The sequence below is a fragment of the Sciurus vulgaris genome (genome assembly GCF_902686455.1).
Source record: "Sciurus vulgaris genome assembly, chromosome: 18".
Classification (NCBI taxonomy): domain Eukaryota; kingdom Metazoa; phylum Chordata; class Mammalia; order Rodentia; family Sciuridae; genus Sciurus; species Sciurus vulgaris.
In genome coordinates, this window is record NC_136479.1 from 30,885,358 (window position 1) to 30,900,200 (window position 14,843).

Here is a 14,843-nt window from a genome sequence, read left to right on the forward strand (position 1 = left end):
GTACCAGAGATTGGACTCAGGGGCACTCAACCACTGAGCCACACCCCCAGCCCTATTTTGTTATTTCATTTAGAGACAGGGTCTCACTGTGTCGCTTAGTGCCTCACCATTGCTTAGGCTGGCTTTGAACTCTCGATCCTCCAACCTCAGGAGCTGCTGGGATTGCTGGTGTGTGCCACTGGGCCCAATGATAATCTTTTAAAAGTAGCATTTTACTGCCTGCCATGGCTATGGTGCTGTGCAGAGGGAAATCTTCCACTAGGGAGGAGACATACAAGTCAATAATGATACATATTAATAACGGTCATTCAAATACAACTAAAAGAAGGTTAAGCCACCACGCCAGGCAAGACCTTAATTCTTTTAAGACTTGTTTTTCTAAGCCAGTTACGGTGGCACATGCCTATAATCCCAGTAGCTCAGGAGACTGAGGCGGGAAGATCAAGAGTTCAAAGCCAGCCTCAGCAACTTAGTGAGGCCTGAAGCAACTCAGTGAGACCCTGTCTCTAAATAAAATACAAAAAAAAAAAAGCTGAGGATGCGGATCAGTGGTTGAGTGCCCCTGGGTCCAATCCCTAGTACCAAAAAAGAAAAAAAGAAAAGAAAAGAAAAAAAATCTCTTCCCAGCAGATGTATAGGCATAGAAGGAACTATTAGGAATTGGTGAGATTCCTACCTACGTCCCAGGTGAAACAGAATGGGTTGGGGTTTAATGGCTGGTTTGAGAGCCCTGCCATTGAGTTCTTGACTCCAATGAAGAGGAATTGAGAAGCTGATAGGGGTGAGGACAGATAAGGTAGCTCTTATGTCAACAGGGCCTTAATAACCTCGTTTCTGGTTATCAAATCTGTAGCCCTAGAAAGATTGCTGTAAACATCGGGAAAATGTGATTTCTCAGCACAAGCCTACCCTGGGCTGCTGTTAAGGATGTGGAGTTTATTAAAGCCCTGCTGTTGTTGCCGACGTACATGCAATACTTTTTACAGTTGTTTAAAAATGACCAGGATTTTTAGTTTTTTGTTTGTTTGGGGGGAGTAACTCATGTCTTTGGGAGAACTGAAGGAGTTTGAGGAATTTGATTTGGTGGTAATTGTTAATGTGAAAGCTCATAAACTGAGCAACCCAAATTGAAGTGCCCATAACTAGTTTTGTCTTTATGAAGCTGGGAATTGAACCCAGGCCAGTACCCTGTCTGTGAATTACAGTCCCAGCCCTTCTGTGGTTTTCTTGAGCTAGAGTTTTGAACACTGTTCAGCAAGAAAAGTCTAAGTCTTTTTTTTTTTTTTTTTTTTTTTTCAATATTGGAGATGGAACCCAGGGCCTTGCTGCACATACTAGGTAAGCTGTCTACACTGAGCTGTGTCCCCAGTTAATGGAACCTCTTTAAACATTCAGGACAGGGAGTGTCATTTATCTAAAGTACTTGTCATCCTGAAGATTGGCTCAACAACAGAAGTTAAAGAGCCTATTAGTTTTGTGTCAGGTTTTAATGCCAGATTTTTGAAAAGTTTTTCTCAAAACAAGCATAATAATCATAAATAAATTCGTCTGGCTGCTGAATGTACTGCTGGCTAATACACCAGTCCATGCATTTGGGAAATAGAATTGGCATTTGTTTATGAAGTTATGGGGCTAATTTTTGAGCTTTTGCCTGGCCTCTTTCACCCACTTTAGAGAAATCCCCAATGGGGTCATCTAAATTTGCCACTGCAATCTATTCCTTAGCCAAAACATCTTCCACAGATAGGTGGATTAACTTAATTGTTATAAATGTGAAAGGCCAAGATCAAATTGTCAGAAAAATTCAACTGAGTCTTCCTTAACATTGGGAACATCTTCAGCAATAGTATGTAATTCAGCCTTTGTCCATAAGTAACGGTTTTAGTATTATCTTTATTAGTCTTACTTTTAAAAGGGGCCATTAAAATAGGTGGGGTATCAGAGCTAGATTTTTGAGGGGGCTCAACTTCAGTACAGAAAGGAGGCTCAATGAGAGGGAGAAAGAGCGTGGGAGGAAGGAAAGTGAAGTGATGGGGGAGGGGCGTTGAAGGGAGCTGGAGGGAGTAAAAGAAGCTGGAGAGAGCACATGCTCAGAAGCCCCAGAGCTGGTGCCTGTAATCATAGCGGCTAAAGTTGGAGGATCACAAGTTCAAAGCCAGCCTCAGCAACTTAGTGAGGCTTTATGCAACTTAGTGAGACCCTGTCTCAAAATAAAAAATTAGAAAGAACTGGGGAAGCCGGGCGTGGTGGCACACACCTGTAATCCCAGCTGCTCAGGAGGCTGAGGCAGGAGGATCCCGAGTTCAAAGCCAGTGTCAGCAAAAAATACAAGATAGGGCTGGGGATGTGACTCTGTGGTTGAGTGTCCCTGAGTTAAATCCCTGGTACACCCCTCACCCCGCCAAAAAAAAAAAAAAGGACTGGGGATATAACTCGGTGGTAAAGCATCTTTGGGTTCAATCCCCAGTACCAAAAAAGAAAGAAAGAAAGAAACCCCAAAGTATTTTTTTGAGATAACTGCAAATTTGTGTAACACAAGCAGTAGTGGTTCATCATTAAGCTTAGTGACCCCAGAATACTAGTTAAGTTGTGTTTTACATTTAATTTGTTTAGCTTTTGTAACCTTTTTTCTAACCGAACACACAAATAAATAAACCAATTTTGAAATATCAAAAAAGCACCAAATTCCACACTCCATCAGACAGGTGCAGGTGCCAACTTCCTCAACAAGACACCTCAAGCTTAAGAAATAAAACCAAGAATCAGTAAGTGGGATGCCATCGAGAATCATTAAAAAACTTCTGCACAGCAAAGAAAATGATTAAGAGAGTGAAGGGAGAGACTACAGAATGGGAGAAGATCTTGGCTAGCTGCTCCTCTGACAGAGGATTAATATCCAGAATATATAAAAAACTAAAAAACTCAGTGCAGAAAAACAAATATCTTGCTCAGGAGGCTGAGGTAGGAGGATCTCACGTTCAAAGCCAACCTCAGCAGTGAGGCCCTAAGCAACTCATGAAGACCCTGCTCTAGGTAAAATATAAGAAAGGGCTGGGGATGTGGATCAATGGTTAAGCACCCCTGGATTCAAACCCCAGAACCAACAACAACAACAACCAAACCCAAATAGCCCAATCAATAAATGGACAAAAGAACTAAACAGAAACTTCTCAAAAGAAGAAACACAAATAACCAAGAAATATACAAAAAAAAAAAAAAGTTCAGATTTTTCTAGCAATTAGGGAAATGCAAATCAAAACTACAGGAAGATTTCATCTCAATTCCAGTTAGAATGGCAGTTATCAAGAACACGAATAATCATAAAGGCTGATGAGCATGTGGGGGAAAGTACACTCTTCCATCGTTGGTGCAACTGCAGATTAGTACAACCACTGTCAAAAGCACTATGTGACCCAGCTGTCCCACACCTCAGTATTTACCCCAAAGATCTAAATTCAGCATATTGCAGTGATACAGCCACCTTAATGTTTATAGCAGCACAATCCACAATAGCCAAATTATGGAATCAGCCCAGATGCCTGTAAGTAGGTGAATGGATTAAGAAAATAAGATATAACTGGGCATGGTGGCTCAGGAGCCTGAGGCAGGAGGATCACAAGTTCAAAGCCAGCCTCAGCAACTTAGCAAGACCCTGTCACTAAATAATGGATTCAAGCTAAACAGCTTTACACTAAAAATACAAAGAACCCAATCAATAAATGGGCTAAGGAACTGAGCAGATACTTCACAATAAGATATAATAAGTTATATCTTATTTCACTTCAAAATAAGATATAACTGGGCATGGTGGCTCAGGAGCCTGAGGCAGGAGGATCACAAGTTCAAAGCCAGCCTCAGCAACTTAGCAAGACCCTGTCACTAAATAATGGATTCAAGCTAAACAGCTTTACACTAAAAATACAAAGAACCCAATCAATAAATGGGCTAAGGAACTGAGCAGATACTTCACAGAAGAAGATATACAGGTGATCAACAAATATATGAAAAAGTGCTCATCTCTAGTAATTAGAGAAATGCAAATTAAAACCACCCTAAGATTTCATCTCACTCCAATTAGAAAAAAAAAATATATATATATGTATTTTTTTTTTTTTAAAGGGGTGGAGATATGGCTCAGTGGTTAAGTGCCCCTGGGTTCAGTCCCTGGTGCAAAAAAATTGTATACACACACACACACACACACACACACACACACACGATGGAGTTGTGTGTGTGTGTGTGTGTGTGTGTTTGGTGGGAGAAGTCTGTATTCTGGATTGGTAGGGAGATTTGATGAAATCAAAATTCTGAGGACCATGGGCTAGTATGTCCAATAAAATGATGATACTATTATAGAAATCTCCTAAAAACAATGGAAGAAAGTTACCTGGCCAGAGGAGATAGGCAAAGGCCTTTCCCTTACATATCCCATACCCTCCACTCTCCAGGATTGCCTAGTTAACAGCCAGGGTTTGTTCCCCTTGGGTGGCTGCCAGACAGAGCTAACAGTCTGATGCTGATGTATAGGCTGTAGACAGGAGGTGCCAATAAAAGAAACCACCTTAAGATTCAAAGGGAAGAGGGACCACATGCATCTTTGCATAAAATGTCAGTATGAATCCAGAGTAAAGGGTCTCAAACATGGTATTAGAGATGTATCCAAAGTAATGTGTTTCTCATTAGTGGCTTAAATACTGCAGTTCATAAACGTATTGCTTTTAAGAAAGAATAAATGGGAGGGGTGGGGGGAAGGGAAAAAATAACAGAATGAGTCAAACAACATTACCCTATGTAAATTTATGATTACACAAATGGTATGTGCCTTTATGCCATGTACAAACAGAGAAACAACATGTATCCCATTTGTTTACAATAAAATAAAAAAAAGAAATTAAAAAAAAAAAAAAAGAAAGAATAAATGACTGTAGCTAACAAGATTAGCCCCTGAACAGTCTGTCTCCAATACGGGTTTGCTTTCTTGAGGGAGAGAAAAAGGTGGAGTTTCCACTATTCGCACAGGAGCATCTTTTGTCATGTGTCATGGCTAAAAAGGTGAATACAAGAAAAAAAAAAAAAAAGCAAGACCTGGGTAAAATGGAGCCTCGGCAGAGCACCAGGCATGAGACTAGATGTTGAAGGTGTGACAGTGTCCTGAATCTAGGGGAAAGAGGGATCAGCACATGTTACGCACAGTGGACCAAGCAAGAGGCGTGCAGGAAGCAGGGCTGGCCCCTGCATGCTCCCATGGAGGTGGCGGGGCTCGTCCTGGGTGTCGGCACAGAGAAGGCAGCACAGCAGTTACATGGGGCAGATGCCAGTTCTCGTGGGGAAAGCTTTTATAGTTGGGGGTGGATCTGAGTCCCCGTCCCCTCAGTTAGTCCTGGGAAACTCGTTCCAAGGCCACACAGAAACTGTGCTTGTCATCGAGGCAATGCCAGCCAATAGGTCCAATTTCACAGTCGGCGCAGACCAGAAACTTGATGTCGCCCACGCCCTTGGGGAAGCCCACGTCCTCAAAGATGAGCATGCCATCAACCAGCCCTGCTCCTGGAGGAGGGCACCTTCGGGATTGCTGCCATGGGCCAGAGCTGGCTTCTTCCTCCTGGAGGGAAGGAAAAGTTGCCCACGGGAGAAGAGGGCAGCCCCTGGCTGCAGCACGCAAGAGCCACCAGGCTGGCGCAGCCCGGCCTTCCGCTTTCTAGTTGGCTGCATCGCCGCTACCGCCACAGCCTCCCCGGCCACCAGGTCCTCTGCTCTCTGGCTCACGACTCCACAGGATGGAGTTCTACTCAGCCATAAAGAAGAATGAAACAACGGCATTTGCCAGTAAATAAAGAATTGGAAATGGAGAAAAACATGCTAAATGAAATAAACCAGATTCAGAAAAGCAGGGGTCAAATGTTGTCTTCTCATCTGTGGGAGACAGAGCAAAACAAAGGAAAGAAGATGGTTGGGGAGGGGTGGGATATCATAAAGATAGAGGGAGGATCAGTGGGGTAGAAGAAGGGGAACCGGAGGGAAGGAGGGAAAGGAGAAGATACAAGTAACATTCATATGTAAAGGAACCACAGGGGACTTCACCTTTACGTATGTGTGTATATGTAGAAAAAAGGAAGTTTATCAACTCAAAATGGATCAAGGACCTAGGTATTAGATCTGAGACCCTTCACCAAATAAAAGAAAAAGTAGGCCCAATTTTTCATCATGTTGGCTTAGGACCAGACTTCCTTAACAAGACCCCCAGAGTGCAAGAAATAAAAGCGAGAATCAATAAATGGGATGGATTCAAGCTAAACAGCTTTACACTAAAAATACAAAGAACCCAATCAATAAATGGGCTAAGGAACTGAGCAGATACTTCACAGAAGAAGATATACAGGTGATCAACAAATATATGAAAAAGTGCTCATCTCTAGTAATTAGAGAAATGCAAATTAAAACCACCCTAAGATTTCATCTCACTCCAATTAGAATGACTATTATCAAGAACACAAGCAATAATAAGTGTTGGCATGGATGTGGGGAAAAAGGCACACTCGTACATCGCTGGTGGAGTTGCAAATTGGTGCAGCCACTCTGGAAAGAGTGTGGAGATTCCTTAGAAAACTTGGAATGGACCCACCATTTGACCCAGCTATTCCACTCCTCGGCCTATACCCAAAGGACTTAAAATCAGCACACTACAGAGATACAGCCACATCAATATTCATAGCTGCTCAATTCACAATAGCCAGACTGTGGAACCAACCTAGATGCCCTTCAAGTGATAATGGATAAAGAAACTGTGGTATATATACACAATGGAATATTACTCAGTCATAAAGAAGAATAAAATTATGGCATTTTCTGGTAAATGGATGGAGTTGGATAATATCATGCTAAGTGAGATAAGCCAAGTCCAAAAAACCAAAGACTGAATGTTTTCTCTGATAAGTACATGATGATACATAATGGGGGTTGGGTGGCCGGGGGGGTCAAGAGAAGAATGGAGGAACTTTGGATGGTGTAGAGGAAAATGGGGCAGGAGCGGGTAGGGGAAGGAAAGATAATAGACTGAGACAGACAGTATTACCCTTGTATATATATGATTATATGAATGGTGTGAATTTACATTGTGTACAAACACAGAAATGAAAAGTTGTACCCCATTGATGTACAATGAATCAAAATGCAGTCTGTAAAAATAAAAATAAATACATAAAAAAGAAGGAAGTTCAGTAGAGGAGGGAGACTAGGGGAGGGCGGAGGGGAAGAAAAGTGGGGAGGGGGATCAGGATTAAAATCATTCCTTGCATGTATGATTTTGCCAAAATGAATTACGTGTGTAATTATGATGCTCTAATTTAAAACAAAAGCCCTAAATGGGCCAACATAGTTTAAAGCATTATGAGTGATTTTTAGCCCCTTGTGACAGAGATTCACACTCACTTTAGCCATGAATGAAGCTAGAGTACAAACAGCAGTTTCCCACTAGTAGCATTCTTGGAGAAGGGACTGTCCATGTCTTCCTGGCAATGCGGGTAAAGTCACCTCAGTGACATACACTCAGGTATGATGGATAACAGGAGATACTGTCACTCCAGAAATTCCTAGGGTTTTTGGTGCTCTGTGGCAGGAACTGGAGCCCAAGATGGATGTACTTCATATTCTACCAGACCTGCTCAGACATCCGAGCAGAAGGGAGTTCACGTGATGCTTGTTGCTTTTCCATCATGTAACAAATCCCTGAAATCAACTTATACAGAGAAGAGGGTTATTTTGACTCACGGTTCCAGAGGCCCCAGTCTGAGACTGGCTGGCCCTGTTGCTCTTGAACCTGTTTTGAGACAGCACATGATGGCCCAGCGTGCGAGGCAGAGCCAAGCTGCTCACAGCGTGGTGGCCAGGAAGCAAAAGAGAAAGGCGGAGCAGGGGTGGATTCTCATTCGCCACTAGCGGGGCACATCCCGAATAACCAGCTCTGCCACCACACCCCGCCACTTCTCCACAGGGCCCCACCAAGGACTAAGCCTTCGACACATGCCTGGGCCTTTGAAGGACATGGAAGATCCAAACTGTAGCCCTCCACTGTCAAAATCCAGCCATTGTGCCTTGGAACTAGCGACTGTAGGACTGAGACTCCTGCCTGGGACCACATGAATTTCTAGTGTCCCTTTCTTGCTTTGGGCACGAGGGGGCCACGTCTACCCCCTGCCACATGCCGTACTGCGGGCCTCAGATCCTCACAAACAGGAAGTGCATCCTTCTGTGCTGGCCTGGGAGGCCACCGGCAGGAGCCTGAGGTCCCCTTACACAGAACAGAGCCTTTCAGCAGCACTTGAGTCACTTTCAAGCCAATAAATAGAGCCTGCCAGGGAGTCGAGAAGTCACGGGTCAGGCACGGGTCCTTATGGAGCTCAGAGTCTAATCTCTGAAGCCATTTCTGGCTGGGACATTAACTGGGAAGTCTTCAATATATAATCCCTGACTTCCTCTTTCTAGGTCACCATTGTGTCAAAAGTGTGCGTTCTAGGGGCGAAGCACTCCATGCAGGACATCTCTTCCCAGTGTCTTACAGTTCCTGCCTCTCTTCTTCCTCCCTAAGCAATAAAGATCATCCGCTAGAAGAGGCTGTAGGAATGTGAGTTTGGGGATAGTTTGTCCAGCTGTCACTCCCTGGCATAGTAAGTAGTGGGAAGCCGTCCTTATTTGGCAGAATCAGACTAGGCTGAGCCGTGGGACGCACAGACCTGGCTTCCTGGAACCGCCAGGTAGCATGTGGTGCTGCGTGGGAGTGGCTCCCTGCCTCCTTCTGGAATTTTCCCTCTAAGAGAATGGCTTCCCTAACTCCACCCTATCCTGGCCATCACAGAAGAAGCTCCTCCTGGTCCTGGCCCCCTTTACCTGTATGTTATAAATAAAGGAGAGCTGGGCAACTCCATGTTGTTAAGAGGCTGGAGCCTGCATGGCCAGACCCGACATGACCCCTCTCATATGAAAAGCATATTGGTGCTCCTGTGTTCGTCGAGTAGATTAGTTTTTTGGGTAATAGATAGAAAAACCACCAACATCCTCCTCTGGCAGTTGACCCTTTCCTCCTCCACGTGGGACGTGGCAGAGAAGACCCCACAGTAAGTGCTCAATAAGAGCTGGTGTCAGGGCTCAGCAAATGGTGTGGGGCTGATGTGCCGAGCTGGGGAGATAGTCTTAGGTTCCCCTTCTCTCTGACCCCCATCTCTTGATCCTCTCTTGATCCTCTTTGTTTTGCAAGGGGCAGATGCAGGGGGGGAGGGAAGGGCTCTGCTGTTCCCTTCCTTCCCTTAAGACTGAACCTGCCAAAGACAACACCGTCGCTTCTCTGAAATCCCACAATCTGTCCCACAGAAGGACTCAGGACTGAAGACACACTTGGATGGACTCCTGTCACAAGATGTCTGTCTTAGGTTCATTCAGATTCCAAAGAGAGTCATTTGCAGGCTGAGTTCTGCATCCTGGGTCCACTCATACTCCCTAATAATCACTCACTAGCCCTCCAGGTCACGTGTATTTGCCCTCCCTCTCCTCCAATCGTGAAGAGGCTACAAGGCTCTAAACCTCCTTTGGTTCACAGTTGATCACATTCCTATGGGTCTTCCCTGTGCCCTTAGGACATTTGTGTGTCTTTCCTCCTGTGAATCTGTCTGTTGTTAGTGCGCTGGGGGCAGGTAGTGGAAGTGATTGGGATGACAGACAATTTGGTCTAGGTATGGAGAAGCTTCCAGAGGCAGCCCAAGATGATTACTTCTATGAATCTAAAGGCCAGGGAAAGGGAGCAGAGCCTGAGAGAAGTATAGACCAGGGCTGCAGACTGCCAAGAAGGAAGGTGACTTCCTCCCAGGAACTACATGTGAGAGGCCCCCAACTTCCATACCAGATAGAAAGCAGAGAGGTGAACAACTGTGTACATGAGCCAGGTGACTGTCACAGCCCTGATTGTTGTCCTCACTTGATCAGGGGAGACGTGGGTGCCTCACAGGTTGGGGATCACATGGCAGGTGCAGAGGCAGCTGGGATTCTGCCTTCAAGCCATCAGTCGGAGCCTGGCTATTTTTTCCTGCTGTCAGTGGCCTTTCAGAGCAGCCTTGGGGTCTCGGGTGACATGATATTTTAGCAGAGGCCTGAATAAAATAAAGGAGTCTGGATCTCAGGGAAGAGTGAAGCAGAGGGAGCATCAAGTACAATGACCCAGGACCAGCAAGGAGGCCAGTGTGGTTAGAGGCTAAGCAAGAGATGTACCCAGCCAGCCTTGAGGTTGGGGGACCTAGTGATGTGGTACAGCCATGAGTTCATAAGGCAACTCCTACGGGATGTGCTACTATACATGAAGTAAAGCTTGTGATGCAGAGAAATGCAAGACTGAGCTCATTAATTAGGCGTGGCAGGCACACCCCAGGGTGCTCCCAATCTCTGCCCCTGGTGTGATCCCCTCCTCTTTCTGGGACTGTGACTTCCACCTAGCCAAATGCTGCATAGATGAAGGAACTTTGCAGATGTAATCAAATCAACTATTTTGAGTTAATTCAAAAGGAAGAATATCTTGCATATACTTGCTTTAACAGGTAAAAGCCTTGTAAGAGGGATCTGGCCCTCTCTGAGGTAGAGACGTGCTCTCCTGTCTTCCAGACAGCCTCTAGAGAGGGCTGCATACGAGGGAACTTTGGGTGGCCCTGCCCCCAGCTAAGTCAGCAGGAAGCCAGGGCCCTCAGTCCAGTGCTGCCAACCACCTGAATGACGTGGCGGTGGTTCTTCCCCACTCCCACCCCCAGATGAGAATGCGGCCCATCAGCACTGTGGTTGAGTCTCGTGAGACACTGAGCAGAAGACCAGCAAAACTGTACCCAAGCTCCTGACCCACAGAGACCGAGAGCATGAGCATACACTGTTTCAAGGTGCAAAGTTTGGAGTCATGTTTTACACAGTGTCTTACAAAACGCATTAGACTAGGTAATTTATAAATAATAGACTTATTGCTCTCAGTTCCTGTGTGAGAGTCCAAGGTCCAGGCATCCGTAGACCCAGGGTCTGAGAGTTTGCTCTGCCTCATTGCCGGTGCCTCTTGGTGCATCTTTACAGAGTAGAAGGGGTCAAGAGCTCCCCCAACTTCTTTTATAAGGGCACTAACCCCATTCAAAAGAGCTGCACCTCGTGATGTGACCCTGTGGTGGAACCTTCAATGGTGATTTGATCTGAAGGGGATGAATGGGATTAGTGGACAGTTTGAATATGAAATTCGGGGAGGCACAAAAGCATGTAGCACAGAAAGCCAATACTGCTGGAGATGGCTGGACATGAGTGCCTCTTCATCTGCTTGTGCAGTGATGGCACACAGTGGCAACAAAAACAGGACATAAGGAACAAACCGAATGCCAGGACTGGGGGTCCCTCAAGAGAACCAGGAAGAAGAGGGCCCCAGCATCTTCGCAAAGAGAGGTCAGAGTGGAGTCTCAGTCTTTCACTGCTTAGCAATGGAGTTTCTAATGGCGTGGCTAATTTTAATGCTATACTAGTAAGAACATGTAAATTTGGGGAGCGGGGTACCAGGGAACCCCGGGGGCACTGAACCACTGAGCCACATCCCCAGCCCTATTTTGTATTTGATTTAGAGACAGGGTCTCACTGAGTTGCTTAGCACCTTGCTTTTTGCTGAGGCCGACTTAGAACTCTCAATCCTCCTGCCTCAGCCTCCTGCACCGCTGGGGTTACAGGTGTACGCCAGCGCGCCCAGGGGGAAGAGCAATCTTCATACAGTCCTGGCCCAGTCAACCCATCTGCAACCCAAATGCCTTAGCTGATGCCTTAGCTTACTTTGGGGTCTGCAAACTTGGAAGAATATCAAAATAAATAGAGCTATAATGCTGGAAAGGCATTTTTTTTTTTCAGTAAAGGAAATAAGATGTTTTTCTAAATAAAGGAAATAAGTGAAACCCATGATATTGATATTATAGATTAAGAAATCGGATTTGTAGTCACTGTTAACATATGCCTTACTTGCTACGTAAGGTGTTTGCAATATTTATAAGACAACCATGCCACATTTATAATTGCAGGCTAAATTGAATAAGAGAATTAATATAATGACACCCATAATCATTATTAAGATGTGCCAAAAAGAAGCACTTTAAAATTTTGGCTCCTAAGACATATGAGTTTAATAAATTGAACCTTAAACAAGGTACAGGGAGTGCGGATGTCCTCTGTTCCAGATGCTTCTGGGACAGTCAGGAACCTGGTCCACAAAGGAAAGAGGATGTGGGTCCTGGAATCTGAGTGCAGGGCCTGGCCTTCCAGTGAACAGGGACATGTAACAGTGAAGATTGACATCGAAGATCTCTGCGCGAGTGCAAAGGTCTCCAAGGAAAACAGAAAATCCACCGGGTGTGATCGCACGTGGGGAAAAAGTCAAATTGTGCAAACTGTGTATTGTTGGAGCTCAGAAAACGATCCTGGGAAAGACACCTGTGTGAACCTTAGCCTGAGAGGGCAGTGGGTGTCTTGTTTCTAAAATTTCCCTCGCCAGGGAAGATGAGACTCAGAAAGGGAAATTAAAAATCCGATCCCATGTCTAAGGCCCAGAGAGTTTGCCCCAGGCCCTGTCTGTTCTTTGGGCTCATTCTCCATTCCCCGAAAAATTATTCACTGCCCCTCTGCAGTTGCTTACAGCAAGCACCCCTATAGCCCTCTCCCCTGTGAGGAGGCTATTTAGACCACAGCCATCTGGCCCTTCTCTTTGGTTTTGTATTTTGTATGACTCCCATGTACACGTGCCTATTAATAAATTTCCGTACTTTCCCCTGTTAATCTGGCTAGTTTGGTCTGTTTCAGCAACTGAATTATCGAACCTTCAGAGAGGGTAAGTTTGGACTTCCCTGGAGCATTCATGTAACTAATGGGAAGACGAAATGATCCACTCAACACCAATCACTATGATACCTCTGGGCAGAGGACAGTCACGTTTAGCATTATGTAAACGCTCGCTGTGGGGATTCTGTGTGTAGGGTCCCCAGGCAGCACCAAGTGAGTGTTCAGAGGCAAGAACTCCAGAGTGAGGATGGCACCCACTCAGGGACAAGTGCTGGCCCCATTTACCTCACAAAAATCTATGAAGCAGTTACAATTGTTGCCCCATTTTGCAGATGGGGAAACTGAGTCACAGATGGGCTTCTAGTTAGTAGGTCAGGGCATTGGGGAGTTTGAAATGCTACAGTCTTATCTGGAGTCTGTGTGCGTCACCAGAAGCTGTGGGAGAACTTCTCCCTACCTGACTGACTCTAGCTAAGGACTGGGAATGAGGACATGCCAGGAACCAGCATAAATATCCGTGGACTGGCATGGAAATATCCATGGAAATGGCACTTTAGAGATGCATCAGGTGAGTGATGGTGGGATGCTAGGAGGGAAGGAAAGACCGACCTGCATGAAGGTGCTTCTCTGGGATTGTTTTAGTCAGCTTTTTCCCGGCTGCCACTAAAAGACCTGACCAGAACAATTGTAGAGGAGAAAGAGTTTATTTGGGGGCTCATGATTTCAGAGGTCTCAGTCCATAGACAGCTGACTCCATTCCTCAGGGCTTGAGATGAGGCAGAACATCGTGGTGGAAGAGTGTGGCGGAGGGAAGCAGCTCACATGGTGCTCAGAAAGCAGAGACTCCACTCTCCAGACACAAATATATACCCCAAGGCCACGCCCCCCAGGCCCACCTCCTCCAGCCACAACCTGCCTGCCTTCAGTTACCAGTTAATCCCATCCAGGGATTAATTCACTGAGTGGGTTAAGGCTTTCATAACCCAATCATTTCTCCTCTAAGCCTTTTTGCATTGTCTCACACATGAGCTTTTGGGGGAACACCTCACATCCAAGTCATAACAGGGATACTTGGTGCTTCACCTGGCATAGGGCACAGAGATCTCAAATAGCATGCTGAAGAGCTTGGATCTCACATGGGCGATGGAGACCACTAACAGGACCAAGCCCAGGACCTCGCACATGCTAGGCAAGCTCACTACCACTGAACTACATCCCCAGCCCTTTTTAAATTTTACTGTGAGACCGGATCTCACTAAGATGACCAGGTTGGCCTTGAACTTGGGATCCTCTTGTCTCAGCTTCCTGAGTTGCTGGAATTACTGGTGTGCCCGCTGATGTTTCTTAAGCAGGGAGAGCTGGGAGCTTGCCGAGAGACTCACTCTCACGGAGGATTCCTCTGATGGTGGAGTGGGACAGGCACACAGAGAGATGAGAGAGTCTTGCAAGTGTCTGGGGGTTGGGGGGGGGGCCTGGATCAGGGGCATGAGCTGGAAAAGAAATTTGTACAGTCTTTGAAGGAAAGGCCAAGAGCTGTGTGTAGTTCAGTGGCAAAGTGCTTGTCTAACATGAGGCCCTGGGTTCCATCCCCAGCACTGAAAAACAAACAAGCAGACAAAACCTCTTCAGGCCCCAGCTCCTGTTCTGGAGCCGGGCAGCAGGTGTGCACTGAAAGGAGTTTCTCAGAAGCCAAAAGTGACAAGATGCATTATTATTATTATTATTTTGGTACCCAAAGACCAAAACGTCTTTCCCAGCATCCAGTTTTGCCAATTGCGATGACGTCAGCTTCAGATGACAGCTGAGATTTGAAAATGGATCCCCCAGAGTGGTACATGGTATGCAGCGAGAAACGATTCCACCTCTCACACCTGACACCACGTTCACCTGCAGCGGCCAGGATGATTTTGCCCAGCTGAGGGACACTAGTCAACAAATGCAGGCAGGCCCTGGACAGAGTGGACCTGCTGGATTCCCCCTGCTGATGGAGGCTGGGTCCTGACACCGGCTTTACACAGCCCAGG

The 14,843-nt window shown here is 45.8% G+C and overlaps 1 protein-coding gene across 1 annotated transcript; it reads right to left on the reverse strand.

Annotated features, from left to right (window-relative positions):
* Window positions 1-5,374: 5,374 nt before the first annotated feature.
* LOC306650166 (guanine nucleotide exchange factor MSS4-like) lies at window positions 5,375-5,712 on the reverse strand (the record flags this gene model as incomplete). Its single annotated transcript, XM_079121994.1, has 2 exons — window positions 5,375-5,547; window positions 5,628-5,712. 2 exons carry the CDS (start codon window positions 5,710-5,712, stop codon window positions 5,375-5,377), a joined length of 258 nt encoding a protein of 85 aa, XP_078978120.1.
* Between the last annotated feature and the right edge of the window lie 9,131 nt (window positions 5,713-14,843).